This window comes from Telmatherina bonti (assembly GCF_933228915.1).
Source record: "Telmatherina bonti genome assembly, chromosome: 6".
NCBI lineage: Eukaryota > Metazoa > Chordata > Actinopteri > Atheriniformes > Telmatherinidae > Telmatherina > Telmatherina bonti.
In genome coordinates this window covers 23,415,274-23,439,047 of record NC_136624.1, presented here as the reverse complement: position 1 = coordinate 23,439,047, position 23,774 = coordinate 23,415,274, and the positions used below count along the sequence as shown (strand labels likewise).

Below are 23,774 nucleotides of genomic sequence, written 5' to 3'. Positions count from 1 at the left end.
GATTCAAATCAATGGCTAATTGAGCAGAGTTTGATGTCAAGCTCTGCACAAGTCTGCTAATAAGGTCTGATGTGTGTCAGGTGTGTTGCAGCAGAGAAACTCCTAACATTTCCAGGACTGTGGCATGTCTTCTCTGACTGTAATACATTTACCGAGCACTTGGGTGTGCCATCATATCAGCCCCAAACGCACGCTCCGCCCTCGCCCGCTTTAAATCTTTGATGCAGTCTTTGCTTAGAAAACATATCAGACCGGTTATTGGGAAGATTCTGCAAAATCCCAGAGGGTATATGCCTAGTATCAAGTCATGCACAATGGGACTACAGTCTGGTTTCAGTTGTAAAACTGTAAAACTGGAGGAAGCTGAAATGAATGCCATGCAAACATCGTACCCATCCATCTAGCAGGGAGGGACCTGCCTCACTTCCTCATTTCCAGCCCTCATCTCAGGGCGGCAGCCAAGATGAGTCAAGTTACCCAGCGAGAGCCGTGACGTACCGGAAATGATGTTTCCTTGGCTTCAGAAATTAGAATTTTTAAAAAGAGAGAAACAGAGTTGTTTAACTTTGCTTTTGTCTCACCATCACCGAGAAAAGAAACTACAAATCATAAAACGAAATGGTTATTTTAAAAACTAAGACCTCATTATTTAGAAGTGAGTTTTTTCGCACTGGCTGCTTAGTCACAAAATATTCAATTCAATTCAAGCTTTATTAAGGACACAGAATCCACCTCCATAGAAATAGAAAAAATTCAAATAAAATAATTAAAAGCTGACTGTGAAACATGTTAATCTGAAGGCCACAACCGGAAGTTACATTTGTCCTCTTGTCGTGCGGCAAAGTTGAGTGTGGCAAGTAGCCATCAAACAAGTGACACAAGGGAAGAAGTCACGTCCGAGGAGTTTAACTCATCCTCTCTTCAAGTTCAGGAACTACTCTCCTCCGACAGTCCGGCGGTAGGAAGGCTGCAAACATGGCTGCTCTCTCAGCCTGGTTCTGGACCGAGAGGTTTTGGCTCCCACACAATGTAACCTGGGCGGATCTGGCAGACCCTGCTCCCGGGGTGGAGTATCCCAAAGCTGTTCACTTACTGACTGCTTTGCCACTGGCTTTGGGGATTTTTTTCGTCAGGATAGTCTTCGAAAGGTTTGTAGCTGCAGCTCTTTTTGTTCTTGTTGAGGATGGAAATTCCTGGAAATGACTTGAAACAGACTTTTTCTTTCTTTCCTTTACTCAACCAACAGATAATGGGTGGGTTAGCTAACTGTGGGTGGACCAGTATATTTCCCTGTTAAATAAGAGATTCCCAAATTTACCCCTCCAAACTAAAAAACAACAACAAAAATAAAAGCTTGTCTCCGATACAAACTCTACATGTCCATTACACTGTCAGGGCTAGAAGTGATGATGGAAACCGTCAGTTGTCAGGAACTGGTGTAAAATTTAGCTCATTTTGGGTGACTCCTGGCAGCCTAATGACTCCGTTAACTAACATGTTTTTTAAACTTTTTTTTTTTTTTTTTTTTTTTTTAGCTGTTCTCATTCCTTGTAGGAAGTATTTCTAGTGTCCCGCCAATTTGCTACTCCCTTGAACTACACATCATCTTGCCACGAGTGTAAATTAGGACCCCAACATTCATCCGGTCCGTGGACACTGGATAAGCTGGTCTTTTGTTCATTTCACACTTTTGTGTGTTATACGATGGAAAGCTTGCTAACTCTGACCAGTGGCGACCTGCAGGGTTTTGATTTGTCAAACCACAGCTATGCATTGGTTCCCCCACGTGTTTGACTTCTGCTGCATAACTTTGCTGTTGTGCAGCTATTTTCTGTTATTGCTGGCTTGGCCCTCTTTCTCAAATAAAGATAAGAGAACTCAAGTTTAGTACTATAATATTGATAAGAAATAAAGCAGCGGGTTTCCATATAAATAATTTCCAGAGTGAATGTCTGCTTTATAGATGGGTCACTAAGGTGTCACAGACAGGTGACCCTTCAGCAGACTGCCTATGGAGCAGTCAGTCTGAAAAGTGAACAATGATGAGACTGATGAAGAACATCAAGTTTGGTAAACCCACTTAAGTATAAGTTTTGGAGGGAGAGAAAAGCTGCTTACATGTTTAGAATAGATGCTTAGCTCCTGTTGACAGGGCTTTTGCTAGAGTTGACTAATGCTCGAGTGGAAACAGGAAGCTTCTAACTGAAATTTTTTACCAATAATGAATGACCTCAAATTGTGGTTTCACCAGTGCCAACAATGCACTTAATTTGAAGTGAAAGGAAGGTGTTGAACATGCCGATGGAGGTTTACTTTGAATAAACAAACTCACTTTTTAGGTCCTGACAAACCTGTCTGAGTTAAAAAAAACAACAAAACAGTGCGTTGTATTCCTGCTGCTTTTACTTTTCAATGTCATCAGAGCTCCTTGGATTCATTTTTCGTTTCGTCTTTTATTTTCTTGTTGCTAATTTTTCTCATTATTTCATAGTTTAATTAATGAATTACTGTAGTTTCTTTCACTGTTAGCGAAGTTGTATATAAGGGTACAGTTTATGCTAACTTGACAAAATAAAATGATAAAAAAAAATAGAACTTTGTCAGAAAAACAAGATTTCATTTTACGCTATACATCAGTCAGTTGGTTGAATATTTATTAGTTGTGGATTAGATGCAAATAATCAGGATCTTTTGTCTTTGAGCTTGACATCACACTCGGCACAAACCCGATCATGAGTCAGGTTTGTTGCTGCTGGGAAACCCCTGACACTTGCAAGACTGTGACCCTCGAGGACTGGAGTTTCCCACACCTGACCTAGACTCCCCATACCATACCATCAGCATTCTTCTACACCAGTAGCCTCTCCTACCACAACACAGTGTGTTTACAAACTATTTGAGGAACACAAGAAAAAGCCCAGGGCTTGACTTGTCCATCTGTTGGATTTGTCAAAACAAGCCAGATTCACTGAAACCGAATATGACATCCCATTTAGTCCTTAAGATCTGCTCGCAGATATTACACGACACTTCAGAGAGGTCCTGTGTCCATGCCTCACTAAGTAAAAGCTGTTCTGGATGAATGATTAGGTGCTTCACTATATTAGGTTAGTTGTACAAATTTATAGCTTTTCATTTTTTACAAATCAAATATTTATTCTCTGTTGTTCACACGATTTATTTTGGCCTGTGTGTGGACATTTCACAAGTATATGGGCACAATACAGGGAAAGACTTGAGTAAATGTCTTCAAATACTTGTAAATATTCTTCCTCTACAGGAAATGCAGGTATTTAAAATGAATATCTCAAAAAGGTGTCTGCTGTCTGCACTAATTTCTGTGTTTGAAATACACCTCAGAAGGCTGTGACAACAAACAGACCATACCTGCTTATCCCAGTGCGGGGATTTGGGGGAGGGATGTTGTATTCAATATTCAAAATATTCCTTTCATTTTCTTGTCTAGGGCACAAGCATAGGTGTAGACACAACCACCTCAATGCTGTCACCAAGCACAATGTGTGGCTGTCAGTTCACTATGTCACACAAATGTAGTGAAATGGCTCTAAAGTAACATAAATCCTCAACAAAAAGGTGTCAAAAGAAGTTTGCTGAGGTTTTTTGATAAGATGCTCTTGCCTCTTAAAGGCTCGTCTCGTGTGCCAAAGCTGCCAGTCAGACCACCTATAGTGAAGCTGTCCTCAAGGAAAGGATGGCTTTACGCGAGTCAGTGTTATCAGAGAAGATTACTATCTCACTGTCTGACACTTTAGACGGCGAACCGACTCATTCATTTATTCATCGGAGATATACATCACACCACAGCTTAAGCTCCTGATGTTTTCTCTGCAGAACTTACAGCATAACCTGCTCTTTGGTACCACACAGTCCTCATTTATCTGCAGTGAAAGAGCTTAAAAGGTTGGACTCCATGTGGAAGTTGTCACAGACCTGTTCTCCCACAAACTGGTTTTGAGATAAGGTCTAATTTCAGCATGATTTCCTTTTGTATTTGAAATAAAGATATAGAGATGGATTAGCTGGCTGTAAGCATTTATGTGTGTGTGTGTGTGTTTCACAAAATTTTATAACTTAGTTATTTCATTCATCCCTCAGGTTTTGTTTGTGGGCCATCAATGTTTTTTTTTTGTTTTTTTTTTTTTAAAGCTTTCTCTCCCCTCTACTTTGTAACTTATCAATTACCTAATCTGGAAATAACACATTCACCTTTGGCTTTTTGGGGCCGCTTATGTTATGGGGTCCCTTTTTACCACATGGTTTGCAGTCTTGCCTGTGACAACGTGGTGCTTCAAAATCCAAAACCAGTTAGTAATTGTAGCTATGTTCCTACCCAGGTCTCAGGTTTTCACCTTTGAGCAGCTGCAACAACATCTACTGGTCACACGCATTTAACCACAATCAGCACTTTCATTTAGACTGACAATAAGTGCAGCTTAAAACCCTTCCAGCAGTTCCTTTGTGAACCGATGTTTTCTTTGTTTTGTAGTTTCGACAGACTGTTGAAATCTGTGATAAGATGCCCACATCAGTCAGGAAGGTTGCTTATAAGAGCAACATAACATTTCCAGCTTAGTTCTGCCCATTCTTACTGTTTTCAAAAGAGTGTGAATGCATTTATAAGGCATATCTGCAGGAGTCTTCTTCTACTTGCAGGTAGTTTCACTTCGCAGAACATGGTTGTGATCAGTCCTCCCCTGATCCTCCCCACTTTTCAAGCAGTTTATTCTTTTTTGATCATAATCATTGGTTTGCTCCTGGCCGTGACTGTAGATGTGAGCAGCCAGGCTGTTCTGTGAGTGCATGCTCTTGTAAGCCATGTCATGAGTTAAACAGACTATGAACTGAGATGTGCATGAGATTATAATTAGCCAGACCTTGTTTTAAAACCTGTTGTAACACATTTAGAATCTTGCTTCATGAACCAGCAGGTTATATCTCTATCTGGAAGGGAAAAGGCAGACAAAAAGCCTGTTGTCATGCATGTAATACCCTTCTTATTTCATATTTTTGCGAGCCTAAGAAATCTGACTTTATCACACCTCTAAATCTTATTTCTGCGTTGAAACAATATGCTGTAAAGTAAAGTTAAAGAAGGACCATTATAAAATCCAGTTCTGTGCTATGAATAGAGCCAAGCCTCAGTCTCAGTCCTTGGACTGGAAAGTTTTTCAATGTCAACATTCTGTGAAGCTTGGTGCTTTTCTCTTTACAGATATCAGGGCCACTAGCATCCTTTTACACAGATCACACCAAGCCTGTCTCTTGGTAACACACTTTGTGTATGTTGTAGGGGTCTGCTACTGAGAAGGAACAGGGATGTTTTGACATTTGACATAAACAGATTTGCTTGTATTTCTCGCCTTGTTCCTTCTCCTGTTGCTGCTGTCTGCTGATTAGCTCCACTGTCTCAGGTGATCTGTAGAATGTATGCCAATACACTCCTATTGATCACAAACCTGAAGCAGTTGTACACACAAGAAACCCTGATTTATTACCCAGATTGGAGACACACCGGCTCATATTTAGCTTATGCCTATGATTGGGTAACCATTTAACTGCCTGTGAAAAGCTGTACTTTGAAGTCTATCCAGTATGAATCAGATTTACAGTTTTATCACATACATCTTGGTGCCATTCATTGGATCCTTGAGTATGATGAAAGTGGTAAACTCTGATAGGCACATGTTGCCTTTGCTTGTTAAAATCTAAGTAATGTTTAACAACATCATGTTACGTGAAAGGGACCAATCAAGTTTAACTTGTCTGGCTTTGTGTTCTTAGTTTGCATTTTTATGAAGTTTTCAGCTCATTACACTAAATGTACAGTAAGTCTGAAATGTAATTGTACTCGGTAGAGCTTTCAGAGTAATGTAATCATTTAAGAAACAAGTGCCTAGTCGGATCATGTCTTTTTTTTTTTTTTTTTATCTGTAAACTTGATGATTATAAGTCGAAGCTATTGTAGTTTGGATGGTAGGGGAGCTGTATAAACATGCCTCTGCTCTGCATACTTGTCATTGCTCTGAACTTAACGTTACTTCTGGACAAGAGAACAAAGTACCCAGAGAGAGGTAAATCAGGCTTTTTCAGGAAGAGAGATGGCAAAAAAAACAAAACAGGGAACAAGAGAAGTTAGTAATGTCACATTACACAAAAGTCAACTGTTCCTTGTTTGATGCCTTTTTTTTTTCGTGTTTTTCTTCTTTACAGCTGCATTTTTCTGCTACAGACTCTTCTTCCAACTACCAGAAATATTCTAACCACATGCAATACGACAATGAAGTTTTGCATGGGGGGGGGGGGGGGGGGGGGGGGCGCTTTTCAAATGATGAAATAAATTTGTGGTACTACTACCTTTTGTGGTGACACTTTTGCGACATACTTTGCATACGACAGTTGTTTGGTCAACATCTTCTCTCCGGTATCCAAACCACCGCCAGATGATGGATCCTGTACTATTTTTCTTCTATTCTTTTCTTTTTTGCCACTGAAACAGGCCATCCTTTTGAAAAATTATTTTGAATACTATTAAAACCACATAAATCAGCTTTGTCCTCCTTTGGTTAAATTTGATAATCTAACATTTAATAAAGGATTCTTATGTTTTGTGGAATAGCTAGCTGCATGTTCAACCCTCCTCCTTTTTCTGGGCTTGGGACTGCACAGTGACCCAAAAGAGACACTTTGACAGAGAAACATTTATGTTTTTTAATTTGTGTAGTTTTCTTACTTTTAGTTTAGTCTTTTTTTTTTTTTTTTTTGTTAGTTTTAGCTTGCTTTGGGTTGAACTATTATAAGGCTTTGCTTTATGGATACGTTTTTGAGTTGTCGTGTTTTTTTTTATATCGTAGAGTTTAGCGTAGAAATCAGTCTTATAATACAGGCAAAATGTCCTCGTATCGTTTCTTATAAACGGCTTCAGACAGTTTATAATTCAGGGTTTGATTGCCACTCCTTTCTGGACTTTCTAGAGACATGACGAGCTAGATAAATATGCTTGTGTCACACACGCAGTAGATGAGGCGAGTAAGTGACAGAGGTTGTGAATGTAATCAAATATGATTAATTATTTTTGCGTGACGTGAAAAACTTTGTAATTTATGTCCCACTCTGTAATCCAGAGCGGGATCAGTGGCGGATTTGGCTGTTCATTGTGACTGTAGGTGAGTCGTGCAGGTGTCCTCTCTGCTCCTGACTGGCTGCAGCCGGAGCGACTGAGTGCTTTAGGACGGGTAGAGACTCTCGTTCATAAGAATAACTTTACAATATGCGCTTTAAAGTCAGTCGCCAAAATACCAGGAAAGTCTCTAATAACTCCAGTAAAAGTCGCTAGATTTGTCGCTAGTCGCTTTTCACAAAAAAGTCGCCAGATTTAGCCAGAAAGTCGCCAACTTAGCAACAGTGGCTACACGCTGCCTCTCATGACGTAGCACGTAGCTCACGTTATGTACGTAACGAGGTGCGCTTGCTTTAACTCTCTGTGCAAAGCGGTGCAGAGTCGAGGAGGAGGGAGGAAACCCCGCCCACAGCTAAAAACACCTGCATGACAACAGGATACTCGAATATGACGAATATAGCCATTTTCTATATCGCACAGAGGACTAGCCAGGATATCTCGAGTATATTCGATATATCGCCCAGCCCTAGTTACAAACACCTCAAACAATTACCACTGATGCTTCTTTTATGTGGATAGTTTGTCATTTAATAATGGAAAAAGGATACTAGACTTCATGAATCTGAGTATTGGCCACATTGTAAAATATCAATCGTAAGACAAGGCAGTTGTAAATTGTTTGGTATTATTTCACTTTTAAAAAATTTGCCATTCTTTATTTTATAAGCATGGCAAATGGTCAAGTTTGATGATTTAACAGTCAGCAATTGAGTAACTTTATTCAGAGGAGTTGCATTTGACATTAAATGTGGGGTAAGAGGTGTTTTCTGGAGCAGCTTTTACTCTATTGCTTAAAATCTCCACACCTCGACTGCAGACAGTTAATGAAATGCTTAAGATTAAAAAAAGCCACCTGCTGAAATCACAGGATTTAAAATAACACCATTCAATAGCTTTAACCAGCCAATTCTAAACTATTGGATGGTCATATGTCTATTAAATTCATCTTAAGTTTATCCCACCCCCTCTCAATCCCTCAGAATTAGAAATTGTTGTTTCTGTGCTTTTGAGGCATGGCTTCTGGGGAACCCTGAAGAAATGGGTTTGGACTTTTGAATAGTGTATTTTCAAAATGTAGCTTGCTCCAACCATTTTCCCACGATCTCCTACCCTACCATTGACAGGATTTTAATAGTTAAAAGGGCATAATTTTACCCTAAACTGCAGTTATACAATACAGCCAAGGGCTAGAGTTCAACTTTATCTGCCTGCAAGTCAGGATTTTCCTGAATTTCTGAAAAACTGTGAGAATTTGAGGGAGCTGCTGGGATCCACAGAATACAATTGGGATATATGTTCCAACTTGTTCAGTGTTCCCTAAGTGTATGAAACAGTTGGTTGTTGTCTCTAAATGGGCATGCTGTTAAGTTGAGAGCAAACAGGACATTATCTGAAGGTATTCTGTGTGAGCTTGGTACAGTAAAAAACAAAAGAAAAAATGAGGGTTTTAGCTGTTTATGTCGCCTGATTTATGTTTAAAATTAAGCCTGGAACTGGAACAAATGTTGGTCTCAGCAAATGGATTTGGTCTAATATATGAATTCAGATGAACACGTTTTTAGTGACTGTGTTGACCAATAAGGATTCTATAGAAAAAATACAATACTTTTTCATCTCACTTTCTACTAAGCAGAAAGTGCTAGCAAGAGAAATCATCACAGATCTCATGAATGTTTTTCTTTCTTCTACTTTTGGCGTAATTTCCAGCAGCCATATTCTAATTTGTAAATCAAATTGTTTAATATTTTTTATCAAATTGTGGTTTAAATGGATAGTTCAGCTGCATGTTCATGATACCCATTAATTCCCCTGTCTTGTTTGTTTTTTGTCAATCAAATAATATAATAATATCTGAAGATGAATGTGTTGCTTTGCATTGACAATCTTAGTTGTGCTACAGTGACATAATGAGACCAAAGTCAGGCCCAAAGTCTTTTGCATTCTTTAAATTGGACAGCAGTCCAATAGCTAAAAGCCATTGTTGTGCAAGTTTACGTCTATTTAACAGAGGAGCTATCTTTCAGCTTATGACACTTCAACCTTGGAAGACCTTTTAGGTAACTTGCCTTACCTGACTCACAACTTTCTTCATTTGAAATCAGATAAACTTTCTCGGTTGTGTCAACATGCCTTTGTCTGCAGAGTGTGTCTGTCATGTCATAACACTGAACAGATCTGCATTAGGCATCTTTTTCTGTCATAATGTTCCAGTTATGAAGAAGACCTAATATCACAGGAATTTTTGTAAACCACCCCTGTAGCAAGTTCAAACCATATTTAATGTGTTTCCTCTGTTTACATGCTGGGAATATTTGGAATAAAAAAAATTATAGACTGCTGACAATTCCCAGTAGCTGTATAAGAGCTAATCGCTATCTTCGCATTGTACATATTTGATGTGGCATATCTGTTGTGATTGTATAAAGGAGCTCCAGTTAAGTTGACTTTAAGGTCATGTGCTAAAGTTATTTAAATTACTTGCCAACATGGGTCTGTTAATTTACTGTGTTTGTCTGTAGGACAGCAAAGTGATAACCCATCCCTCACCTCTATTACAGATTTATTGCTAGTTCCTGTGCCCATAGTCTGCACATCCAGGCAGGTGTTGGAAGGAAAGCTCAACCCAATGCAGTGCTGGAGAAAGTGTTTACATCTATCACAAAGGTTTGGACATTTCCTACTTCAAAAAAAGATTTAGCTAGTTAGTTGTGGTTTATATTATGCTTTGTGACAATGATGATGTAGAGTTCATTAATGCTTTAGCTGATTTTAATTCTGTCGGTATTTCATGCCTCTATAGCACAAATAAGTTGACAATCTTTATTCATGACTTGGCCTTTAAAGGACATTATTGTGGTCTTTATTACTATAGGAAGGCCATCGAGTTGAGGAGAAAGCAAAAACATTTTCATGGCATTATAAGTAAAAAAAAAAAGCACATCCAAAAAACGATGAATAATAGGTTTTTCTGGCTCTTTTTTTTTCACAAAATCAGCAAATAAACAAATAACATTCACCATATGGATATAGAGTCACATTCCTTAACAGATTTCTCATGATGATTTTAGATTAGCTGCTGAACAAAAAATTTAATTGACAGAGGTGAAGTTGGGGGATCGAGGTGTGATGAAACGGTTTGAATCCGACTTCAACATTATCAGATAATATCGCAACTGTCATGCAGTGACACAATGTCATGGCAATGGCATTTTCTCAATGTGTGTTAGTATCGATGGTAAGAGTCAGGACTGTGAACTATTAGCAAAATTGCAGTAATTATTGGACTGGATGGAGTGACCAAGCATCTTTTATCTCTCCTAAGCTTCTTATTTCAAAATTATTTGAACTTTTTTTTTCTCCTGACAGAATCCGGACTCTCGCCATCTGGATGGACTGTCCAAGCAGCTGGACTGGGAGGTGCGAAAGGTTCAGCGCTGGTTTAGGCACCGCAGGAACCAAGATAAACCCAGCACACACACAAAGTTCTGTGAGAGCATGTAAGTTTGTTCCTAATGTGTTCAGATCTTATCTTTATGCATGTTTTATTTCATTGCACTTTGATTTTACTCTGGTCAGTAACTCCCTCGACTCCCACTGACATCTCCCTTTGAGGTCTGAGTGAACAGGTTTAATTGACATACAGTTCTGCTTCAAATGACTCTGCAATAAGCATGGATTTTTATTGGCTTTGGCTTAACACATGATCATTTCTACAGAGAATGTTGCAGTTTGGGCTGCAAAAACGGGCACAGTTCACTTTGTCTTCATAATATTGTGTGTCTACTGATTGTAGTGTTTTACAAGAGGGCTTTGACATGAACACTAGCCACTTACAGACTACAAGTAAAGGTTTATCATCAATAAGAGCCTTTCATGTGCTGCTGTAGCTCAAATAAGTGTGGTTATCAGAAACTTTGGTTCAACACAGCTTGCAGGATACAGCATAATGACATTCTTGCATAGTTTGGTTGTTCAAGGCTTAAATTTATATAAAAATATTTTTTGTTTGGAAACAAGTATTTTTAAACCAAAAATAGTAATTTTTTTTTTTTAAGTACATGGCTATACCCTCAAAAACAAGCTGATTAACCTTCAACACACTGCTGGCGCATTCATGCGCCCGATTTTTGCACACGCTCGCCAGCTGCCGTGCATGAATGCGCCGAAATATTAGTAACTCAGTTCACTGCTCATGAACTTGCAGGGCCACATTTAGAAGACAACAATGTGTCAGAAGGGGAACCGTTTGAGCTATTCTTCAACAAAGAGATCATCACTCTGTTCGTCCGCGACACTAATCGGTATGCGGACAAAGTAAAAGGTGCAAAGGGGGACAGAGCAGGACGATCGAGTCGTGTCACTCACTTTGAATTTCAAGGTAGAATGCACCCCTGATCTTCATCAGTAAAAAGTTCCAAACCCACACACTGAGCATAAGAAGAAGCACGACCTCAGGCCTCAGTCAAGCAACCTGCAGTTGCCCACAACCTCCCGAGCTAACCCATGTCCAAACTCGGAGCAAAAATATGAAGCACTATTACCATCAGACAAAATCTAAAACAGCAGGTGGACAACCGAAGGAAGGAATAGAATAAAAAAAGGTAGAAAAACCAATGAGTTATTCAACAGACTACATCCAACAGTACCCATTAAATAATAAACAGACCTGTAACACATCACTTAATCCTCAATAGCACAAAGCACCAGACAGACTTAGACCAAACTCATGGTGACCCCAAAAGAAATTAAATAAGATCACAACACAAAACCAGTAGCCAAATAAAGCAAACTCCAACACCAGTAAAGAGATTAAAATGGGCCACTTAACCCAACACAAGTCCTAAGTGTAATACGACCCCAAACAGTAACCAGACCTAAAATCATTCCAGTCAGCAACACCAACACCCCAAGAGCCCTCAGTCCAGGGATAAGACAGACAACCGCTCTGCAACAAGCAGAAGCCTGGAACCCCGACAGGTCCAGAAGGACACGAAATAGGGGAATGAGATGAGTCTGATAACACGTACCACACTCGTCACTAAGAAGACAAAAAAAAAAGAAAAAAAGATGTAACACCACACCCCCAACCCACATTAGCAAGACAGGCACACCCCTCAGGAGAAGGAAAATCACAGTCAGTCTCGGGACGGTCGAGAACCTAAACAAAACAAGGAAAAATCAGATATATCAGTCAGATATATAAAAACCCAACGCACGTCCTGGGGCCATACACAAAATCTTGGCTAAATCCAGGCCGGCAGAGCAACAGCTCACGAAACACTCTCACCTAGAGACAAGGAATCCACAAAACAGGGCAGAAACTCAACAAAGCTTCAGTCAGCACGTTCACCGTCATAACAGCTTCGGCCACATAGCGGTTTGTTGCTGAGGGAAACCCACGAGGAACCCCAACAGACTGGAGAGAAAAGTTACACATCCAGAAATAATGCCGCATGGGAGCAGAAGCATCTAAAAATGTATACCATTATTTTACCGATTGATATGGCAGCAAAAACGAAAGCACAATGCCAACATCTACAGGCCACAGACAGAGAAGAGGAGAAACAGAAGTGATGATCACACATGACACATAGCATTAGACAATTTAGCATTTGAGCTGCTATTACCCATGTCACTAACATAGTCAGGAATTCCCTAAATTAAGATGATGGACGTCTCCACTAAATTTGAGTGCTTTGACCCACTACGACCGGTCCTTTCTCACTAGAACTGAGAGACCCTCTCATGCGCTACATGAATGGGAATTAGCTGCCAGAGCTCCCCACAGAACTCTTTCTTTAGAAATTTCTGGCCTACCCGAAGCGAACCGCTATTCGCTCCTCTGTGCTTCGTACAAGCACCCCGCAAGCAGCCTCAAACCCCCAGCCTTCCTTTCCCTAGGGAGAGAGTGAATTTACCAAATGAGTGAATGTGCTGAGAAGCACGCATCCCCAATGACATTAAACCCAGAGTGACAAAGACCCCCGCCTGAGGACAAACACAACAAAAGAAATAATAATAATATTAATACTGATATAATCCTGAAGCATCCCTGAACAAATGTTAGCCCTGCATTGCTTTAGCCTCACTAGGTGAGGGATTTAATTGATAACTCCAAAACAAGTAACTCAACAATGAATTTTAAATAAAGAAACAATATCAATTTTACCTGTTACTCATAATTAAGTTACTGTCAATGAATGAGTGCACATAACACAAAACCCTAATGTATTATGTATATAACGGAGACGCACGTGTCCCATGGAGAATTGCACATCACAAAATTTTGGTTTTCTAGGTAAAAGTCATTGCTACACTGATGTCATGATTTCAGAGTAGTGAGGTACCCATGTGATGGGAGGTCACATGATTGTATTATGTACTGAAGGCATCTATATAGAATGTAGATGCTTTAAATCCTAAATGTAAATTTGCCCTCACTAGGGTAAACTCCCCACCTTTTGATGAATGCATGATGTCCTGGACTTGTAAATGTTTCACATCAAAGATCCAGGAATCTGTAAAATGCATGCCTTCTCTGACACAACACATAGGGCGGCATATCTAGAGTTCTTCAGTTGTACTGAAATATAATTGGCTGTAATCTTTTCTTTAACCTCTGATATATCGTCACGTTCAAAACAGACCATATCAGTACCTACAATTATGACCTTGCAAGGTTCAAACATTATCAACCACTCTCTCAAATTGTAAAACCCAATCAAAGCATAAATTTCATATTTATTTCTTAAATACAAACAGAAACCGTCTAATTTACCCCTCAAAAGACAGAGAGACTCCAGCGTGGCAGTTCTGACATCCGTGCAGATCTCTGAGCGAGCACGCTGAAAACACAGCTGATTGGGGTGGATAATATTTTAGACGAAGAACCAAAACAACCCTTCAAGGTTAGTACACACACACAGCACTCCCCACCCGATTAAACCCAGTGTTGAGATCACAAAGCTGAGCATTGAAGATGCAACACCTAACCAGAGACAGCAAGCAGTGTCTGTGAATCAAGTATCAAATTGGATTCTGCAGGTTGTCTTGGACCACAGAGTTTTTATTTAGACTAGCTTATTAGTTTCACCTGGACCATGGATGTTGTCCTTGGACAGTGTGGGGAAGAAAATTAGCCAGTTTTCTATGGCATTCACATTAAATTAACCTGACAGGTTCTGACAGGAACATCCTGAATGAAAATTATACCCAGGTGTTGTGTTCCTATGAATCCCATGACAAACTGGAACAGATTAATACACACAACTGCTTCAGTCATTTGATGTGAGACTGAACTGTGCTGAAATGATTTGCCATTTTACTGAAATGCCAAGTATTAGCCTGTTTTAGTCCAACTTAAAGGCTTTATGTTGGTATTTTAAAAGCACAAATGAACTATTTGATTTTTCTGTGTTTCAGTGAAATCATTAATAATTTTTTCTCTTTCTTTCTAGGTGGAGATTTACATTTTATTTGGGTATATTTATTTATGGGTTCCAGTTTCTCTGGCAGGTGAGCACACCAAGTAAGGATGGTTGTTTGACATGTTATAAATCTAGATGGCAAAGCTTTAATTTTTTGCCCTGCTTCTGTTTTGTTTTGTTTTTTACTTGTTCTTAGTCTCCTTGGATGTGGGATACACGACAATGTTGGTACGGTTACCCCTATCAGGTATGATGCCCCATATATTTCTGTAATAATCTTTGTATAGTTAACGATTGCAAATACTAATTGGAAGCGTTGTGGCTGATAGCATAGAGTAGATGTTTCAGTTCTTATCTTCTACTGTCTGCATATTACAGTGCAAGATAACCTTATTTATGATATAACTGAATCTGTGTTGTAATGGAAATTTGTTTGGCTGGTCAACAAGAATATAAAAATGTAATGAAAATGTAGTTAACCTACAGTTTACAGTTGGACTGCATTATATAACTGGGTGAAGGTGTACTAAATACAATGTACTGTTGTACAGATGCAGAAAGGTAGCCAGTGTTGACTTTTCTTGTGAGTGACAGGAGAAACATCGCCAGTATCTGTTTACTTTTACTTCACTCGCCGTTCTGAATGCATAGTAATGCGCCATAAAAAGCCGTTGGTACGATTCAGACATAATCCTGTTGACTCTTCTGTATGCACGTGTGGAAATTAAAATTATTAGTGGAGATTTTAAGGTTAAAATCCAGTTTTCAGTTCCGGTTGGATTGCTGGATAACTGACAAGTTTTTTTAATCTATGTGCTAGTTCAATGCCAATAAAGTTGTGTTGTTTATCATTTGAAATGACCTTTTATGACTAGATAAAATACAAAGATAGAAAACTAACATATGATACTGTTATCTCTCAAATCTAGAGCTGTGATTGTAAAATAAATTAGTATGTAGGACTGTTTATTTTTACTTAAAGAAATCTACTATAGCACAGCAGTGGTAATGTAATGCCTTAAATGGTAGATTTATTGTGCATCTCCATACGCTACTGTATGCATAATTTTTGCATGTTTCTTCTTATGATCAATAATACAGCTCGAAAACCAGATAGATGTTCAACTTAATATAGTTATTAAACCTGCGTGTTACAGTGACCCTGTTGTTCAGTGTTTTACTGTTGAGCAGCAGTGGTTATGTGTCTGAGGCTAAAACTTACTCTAAAGCTGTCTCTTCTCTCTGTCTTGTCAGGTCATGACTCCAGGTCTTTATCACTACTACATTACAGAACTGGCCTTCTACTGGTCACTCATGTTCTCCCAGTTTACAGACATAAAGAGGAAGGTAAGTGCAACATTGGCTCAGTGTCTGCTATATTAGACCATTCTAGATACTCAATGGCAGCCACTCCCTGTTAAACATTAGTCAATGTGTCTATTGTTCCTCATTTGGCAGAGTTTGTATGAATGAGTGTGCATGTGATGCCAAGTTTCTCAAATGCATGTGCATAGGTCAGAGGCTGTACGAATAAAATGACTTTTGAGTTTGCAGATATAGAATCAGATCTTTCAGTTGATTTAGGAAAAAGGTCACATGACTTGTTTTTCTTCTTTTGGGGGAGAATGCACTCTGTGAATGCTCTGTATATTCAGCACAAAGGCACTCCATATCATGTGACTGCAGGATGGAGCAGGCCTAAGTCTGTTAGAATTATAGAAATTCCTCAGTATGCCAAAGTTGGAGTGAGGAACTCACTCTTCTACTTTGGATTTTTTATACTACAGCAGATATGTGGAATGTGACGCTTGTCTTTTCTTGGCAGCCTGGTCTGGTTTCATATATAGATAATTTAATTTCTTATATGATGACCAGATGAGGCAGACAAAGCATTCATTCAACTCATATCTGTTTATCAAGTTCTTCATTCATGTAAGAGATTTTTTTTAATGGTTTTCCCACCTTTTTTTCCTGTCTTTTCTCTATTTGGACTGAATCATAAATGAGTAGTTAGATACGCATTAAATTGTAATTCAAACAAGAATAAAACCAGTAAGTGTCGCTGATGTTGACTTACTAGACAAACCCGTCCGGTCTCGAGGGTCATCATAAGGATCCAGGATGTGGATAGATTTTCAGTGTTTTTTTTGTTTTTTTTTTACATTGCTGAACTTCAGTATTTACTCAGTTTTTGTAAATCAGGCAACATCAGAAAGTGCTTTGTATGTTAATGGCATTTGACATGAAACACCGTCATAGGTATTGTTATGTTAAAAGACTGTGAGAATATAAGCATGCAGAGGAATTATGTCTTAGATAGACCTTTTATTTTCCCCACTGGGTTGAAGGCTGGTTTTCTTGTGCCTTCATTCCACGGGTATCAGCGCCTCTAACTTGACTGTCAGATGTCTTTTGGTTTGACTCTGCTCTCAAAGCCACTGCCTGTGTGTTTTTCTAAAGTTCTGCAGGGTTAATCTCTCACCTGTTTGTCTTCTGACTTGTCTTAGTGCATGATTCGTATACTGACGATGATGAAATACAAAAGTTGAACAAATTTTCATGTTGCCAGTAAAAGGTTGAAATGAGACTTTGTTTTACATTAGCAGTGCCTACACTTTTAATTATTTATTTTAACTGCTTATAGACAGCTGTAGTTATCATGAAATGAGAATAAGTAGACATAACGGTGCTTTTTGTGGGCAAAATGCCAAAAGAAGCATTATTGACAATCTGCCAGCGGAACTGAATGAAAGTGTGTAAACATTTTTATTGTCATGCTGACAGATGAGTACATAAATTCTCAGATCATACATGATTTCTGCGTATGACATCCCTTTGAGTCATGCAAGTGTTTGCTATCCATATTAACTACTTGAAGGTCTTTTAAGTTCAACAAACTGCACAGCTGACAAAAAAACTAAGTTTATCCCTTGCCTCATTAACTTATTTTACTAAGCATTTGGTCCTTATTTACTCATTATGGCTTGAAGCAGCATATGCAGGGTTTTACTTCCCAAGCCCGTTGTAGTGTGAAGATTGCAGAAACATTTCAGGACGTACACACCATAGAGCTTTTTAGATAGCCTGTTGATAAGTTGATGTGTGAAGACAATAACTTACTTCATTAACCCTTTCAGTCCTGGTCTACCATTTGGTAGAAGTAAATTTGCTGTGACTTTGATGAATTTCTTTTAAAAATTGTGGAAATAAACCTCCCTGAGCCATCTCAACCAACTGGTTTGGGTATGTAAAACCCAAACTAAGTGTGTGTTATAACACTACTGTTTCAAATTTCAACTATTTCACTGTTGTAACATTAAAAATAACTTCTTCTTTTTAACATCTCAATCATCTGCTAAAAAAAAACATTTATTCTATTTATTCTTGTCCAAAACATCATTTTTATTTGGTCTATTTGTTAGTGTGAAAGGTAAAGGATTAAAATGTTTCACCTCCAAATGAGTTTTTTGTATTAAATCTTTATTTTCAAAGCATATTGTAGTCATAAGGACTGAAAAAAGTGATTTTTTTTTTTTTTTTAAACACCATCATTTAAGGAAAAGTAAAACAAGTGTTTTTTCTGTGTTGACAAATCTCAACACATCAGATTTAAATCTGACTGATGTATTACTACAGTATTACATTTTTAAACAGATTTTAATGTTTTTTTTAAACCATGCACAATGCATGGTTACATTTCTAACTAAGTTGTCGAGCCTCTAAGGCAGTAAAACAACCCTAAACCATAACATTTCCTTCACCATGCTTCGCTGTTGGTCAGAGGTTTTCTCCTGAAAAGGTCTCTGTTTCCCCAAACATGTCTACTGTTAGCACGGTCACATAACTGCCTGTCATCCATCTGTCCAGAGAACACTACTAAAAGCCTGCTTTTGAAGTGTTTACCATTCTTGATTTTTTTGTGCTTATCTTTTTGAAAAACAGTCTTTTTCCAGTTACTCCTAATGCATTCTGCCTCAGACTGGGAAAAACCAGACAGGAACCCTGAAGGCCTAAGGGAGCTCATTAGGTCTTAATATGATGACTACACACACTTAGGTGAAAACAAAATCACCACATGAAAAAGGTCTGGAAGATCCATAACTGTTAAATAGATCGAAAGTGTTAGTCAAACCAAATTTATTTTATAGTAAATCTAAAAACAACTTCAGTTGGCCAAGGTGCTGTAGAAAAAAAAGCAGTGGAAAATCCTAAGCTATCATTAAAATAAAATATAAACTAATATATCTAAATAAACAAAATATGAGAATTAAAAAGTATGATTAAAAAAAAAAAATCCTTTACAAAGCATACATATTTGGTATAGTTGCACTGATCTGAAAGAAAAGCTTAAACTTTTATCTGAAGGTGCCCTCAGAATATTCCTAAACTTTTATTCTAGTAAACTCAGCATGTTTCAGTCTGGTTTTTGTTTTAAATGAAAAACAACACAAAAGGTTCACCAGGTACTATCCCAACACAAGAATTATTCCACTGCATGTAAATCACGCTGCTGGCGATATATCTGAAAGTAAGCGGTGATGCAATATTGCATCACCGTTTATTCTTGTTGATTTTGTCTGATGCAATCTGTTACAAATGAATATGTATGCTTTGGTTATCCAGGGATAGTCCTTGCACTTTTTAACGGAATATTTTTTCAATCTGCCACAGTAGAATTCATTTTAATATATATATATATATATATATATATATATATATATATATATATATATATATATATATATATATATATATATATAATCACAAGCACGCGCTGTCACAGTTTCAAATATTTCCTTCCTTAAATATGAGGTTGGCATGCCTAAATGCTTAAAAGACATTATTAATACTATTTTATTTTTTAAAAAAGCTGCAGACATCTACTTTAATGTGGTATTTTTGACTTTCTAACACTTCTTGAGGTGCAGGTGGGTCACAGCAAAAATCCCACTTAAACATCACGTGTGCTTTTGTTGTACAGTTGTATATAAATGATGTATTTCTGTCTTTTTTTTTTCTTTTTTTTTTATTTAAGGCACTTATTCTCCAGAGTACTCTCTACTTCTATTTTGTTCTAATCTGCACAGGCTTTACATTGTTTTCAGAATGTGTTATTTCTTTTTCATTTGTTTTTCCCTTGTGAGACTAGTTTTGAATTAGTTTTTGTTGGACTTAAATAAATAGCAGATAAATAGAACATTTTGTCTATTATGTAACATGTCATTTGCAGCTACATTTTTAAAAGGCTGTGTGTAATATTAACTATATCAAACGGCTTGCTTGTCACATTTTAAGAAATATGTCTTCTGTGACTAAACTAGAAGATGGAAGTTACAGAGATGATAAGTGTGCATGTGCATCACTTTAACTATCCCCCTCCCTCTTTACTTATTCCCAGGACTTCCTGATTATGTTCATCCATCACCTGGCAACAGTGGGTCTGGTCAGCTTCTCTTACGTCAACAACATGGCGCGAGTGGGGAGCCTTGTGCTGTGTGTCCATGATGCCTCTGATTTCCTGCTAGAGGTCAGAAATGACAGCAAACATTCAGCTGTTTCAGAGGAATCACACAATGCATTTCATTTCCTGTGAACTGTGTTAAGGTTATCAATGAGTTTTGCTTGATTGCAGAGGATTTTTCATTTCTCCATAAATGGTAACAGTATACCTTTATATCTTAGATAAGATTTTATCTGACATTTTTGACTTTGCAACATAGACTATACAACTATCACTGACTATTTATACCTTTGCACAAGGAAGTAAAATTTAATAAGGTTGCCACTAAGAAAGGTTTAAATTCAAATCAAAAACAGTTTCTTGCTGCAATTCAGGCACACAGCACACTGAACAAGAGTTAAAGCTTATATGCTAATGATACCGTCAAACAAAGACAAAACAAGGGAGATTTGCAGTTTTAAAACACGAGTGCTTCTGTTAACAACTCTGCCTCATCTGTCACTAAGTCATTTGCTTAGCTCAACTTTTTAAACAATGGAGATAATTTCTGATTGTTTAGTGTTTAGCTTCCTCTTGGCTGAAATCCAAACTAATCTGACTTAGTTACGGAGCAAGATTCCTCACCTCACCAGGCTAAAATGTTTTATTTTTGTTTTGTTTTTCAACAGGCTGCCAAGCTGGCCAACTATGCCAAGTATCAGCGTTTGTGTGACTTCCTTTTCATTGTATTTAGTGTGGTTTTCTTCATCACACGACTCATTATATTTCCAATATGGTGAGTACTGATTGACACCTGCAAAGCCTAAATAACTAATATTAATACTACTTTGGGTAAACACTCACTTTTTCAGCATTCTAAGTCAGATTAATTAATGTAAATTTGCTCCTGTCTGTTCCTGTAGGTGTTGTACAGACTATAATGATAAAGTTTTAGTTTTGGTGGTAGAGTGAAGGTTTTACTGGGTTTTGAAAGGTTTTCCAAGCTCTGCTCTTGCAAATTACTGCATTTCTAGAACTTAATTCAATCATACTGTGCAATGATTTCCTAAAATAAACGTTCATTTCAGTGCGTGTGCTTACATCATTATTAATAGATCTGGTTAAAGTCCGACAATTCTTTAGACCTTAAACACATTTTGGGTGACTCTAAAATCAAAACCACCATGTACTATTTTCTTACAGTGCTGAACACTATCTGACTTGCAGATTAGCGACAATTTAACTTCTGGTCTCACGCTCTGAGATCTTTGCTGACCTTTAGGTGCAGAAGGCCTTTCAGATGAAGGCTGTTCCTCGACAGAGACCTGTATGTTGCAGCTCAGTCTCCAGAGAGACAGACAATAGGGACCCTATCATTGGCAAAAGTAACCTGAGCAGCTATATTCAGTGTCTTGGTGTGGATGAATGATGAAGGTAGTGTTGCTGGTGAAGCTACATGGACTGAAATGTATACCTGTGCAGGGGGAGATGGGTCTGTTGACAACCTTATGTCACTCAGATGGATTTAAAGGAAGTTGGGACCTCACATACATCCTGTTCAGAGACTCACTTAGCATGATGGAAGTTGTTTGGCTGTTTCTTTATTCCCTTCGATATGTTTTTTTTTTTGTTTTTTTTTTTTTTTTTGTGATAAATTGACAGAGGACATGCTTACTTTTGTGTCATTGTAACGGCAGAACAAAGAGCTGAGATGCTCAATTGAGATAGAAACACAATAAGCACAAATGTACATACAGTCCTAGATAGATACTAAGACACCAGTGGACAATTCAACACTTCATATTAAACACTGAGTAGTACTGCTCATAGATAACATTGCAAATAATAAATAGCATTTTCTTCCATAACTATCAGTCCAACATATAAGAAACGCAGGACAAAGTTTTGTGTGAGGATGTGGGGTCTCCAGCTAGTCCATTTGTCTGTTCTTTTGTTTTTCCAGGATCCTGAACTCCACTATGTTTGAGAGCTGGGAGATAGTCGGGCCATTCCCCTCCTGGTGGCTCTTCAACATCTTACTGTTGGTCCTCCAGGTTCTGCACATCTTCTGGTCTTACCTCATAGCCCGTATAGCTTTTAAAGCCATCATGCGAGGCAGGGTGAGTCACTGGGTGCTCAGTGGGAGGTTTTGTAATGTGCCGCGCTTATAGAAAGTTTTTAGAGATTTTAAAATGATCTTAAAACTTATTTAGTTTCAGGCTTGTCTTAAAATATTACCAGATAGTCTCTTTTACCTCAGTGAACAACAGTCTCATCAAAAGCAAAGTCAGAACCAGATTTTGTTTTGGAGTTTAACAAGTATGGAGAAGTATTGAATAATACGTGTTATTTTAACAGTGCCTTTCATTATTTTTGGCTTTTTTTAAATGGCAACAATTTAAAAAGGTGAATATAATTCCTTGATATAGATCTAACTAAACGAAACAAAAGCCTTAATCTGACAGCTGAGTTCATTGGTGGAGATGGAGAAACTGCACAGAGGGATGGCTATCTGTGCAGTTCACCACTAATCATCCCTGTATCGTAGGACGGCGGTCCGACAGAAACCATTCCTCACTTGCAAATGACATCCTGCTCAGAAGCTGCTAAACGGCAGCTGATTTATTTAAGTTTGAACAGCAAAGTCTTCTAAACAGATGTAATAAAGAGCGACATTTCCTCAGTAACACAATAAATACATTTATTTAGGTTAAAAAGTTGCATTTGTAAGAACCCAAACCTGCAACATGCACTCCAGCATTGTCGTTTTCATTCGTCAGACAGTTGTTCACTGTTTCTATATACACTGCTCAAAAAATAAAGGGAACACTTAAGTAACACGTTGTAGATCTCAATGAATGAAATATTTTTATTAAATACTTTGTTCTTTCCATAGTTGAAAGTGCTGACAACAAAATCACACAAAAATAATCAATGAGAATCAAATATATCAAGCCATGGAGGTCTTGATTTGGACTTATACTCAAAATTAAAGTGGAAAAACACGCTACATCCAACTTTGATGTAATGTCCTTTAAACAAGTCAAAATGAGGCTCAGTAGTGTGTGTGGTCTCCACGTGCCTGTATGGCCTCCCTACAACGCCTGGGCATGCTCCTGATGAGGCGGTGGATGTTCTCCTGAGGGATCTCCTCCAAGACCTGGACTAAAGCATCCGCCAACTCCTGGACAGTCTGTGGTGCAACTTGGCGTTGGTGGATGAAGCGAGACATGATGTCCCAGATGTGCTCAATTGGATTCAGGTCTGGGACCGGGCGGGCCAGTCCATAACATCAATGCCTTCGTGTTGCAGGAACTGCTGACACACTCCAGCCACATGAGGTCTAGCATTGTCTTGCATTAGGAGGAACCCAGGGCCAACCGCACCAGCATATGGTCTCACAACGGGTCTGAGGATCTCATCTCCGTAACTAATGGCAGTCAGGCTACCTCTGGCGAGCACATGGAGGGCTGTGCAGACCTCCACAGAAATGCCACCCCACATCATTACTGACCCACTGCCAAACCAGTCATGCTGGAGGATGTTGGAGACAGCAGAACGTTCTTTACGGCGTCTCCAGACTCTGTCACATCTGTCACTTGTGCTCAGTGTGAACCTGCTTTCATCTGTGAAGAGCACAGGGCGCCAGTGGCCAATTTGCCAATCTTGGTGTTCTCTGGCAAATGCCAAACGTCCTGCATAGTGTTGG

The 23,774-nt window shown here is 38.5% G+C and overlaps 1 protein-coding gene across 2 annotated transcripts in view; it reads left to right on the top strand.

Moving 5' to 3' along the window:
• The first annotated feature begins 888 nt into the window (after positions 1-888).
• The window catches only part of cers5 (ceramide synthase 5), a 27,077-nt gene continuing 4,191 nt past the window's right edge, over positions 889-23,774 (top strand). For both annotated transcript variants that reach the window (XM_079242561.1, XM_079242562.1), the window contains exons 1-9: positions 889-1,148; positions 9,757-9,862; positions 10,565-10,695; positions 14,656-14,713; positions 14,822-14,872; positions 15,880-15,972; positions 20,024-20,152; positions 20,755-20,861; positions 22,029-22,185. In XM_079242561.1, coding sequence (XP_079098687.1) covers positions 976-1,148; positions 9,757-9,862; positions 10,565-10,695; positions 14,656-14,713; positions 14,822-14,872; positions 15,880-15,972; positions 20,024-20,152; positions 20,755-20,861; positions 22,029-22,185 — 1,005 coding nt within the window. In that variant the 5' untranslated portion in view covers positions 889-975. The remainder of the gene's footprint in view (positions 1,149-9,756; positions 9,863-10,564; positions 10,696-14,655; positions 14,714-14,821; positions 14,873-15,879; positions 15,973-20,023; positions 20,153-20,754; positions 20,862-22,028; positions 22,186-23,774) is intronic.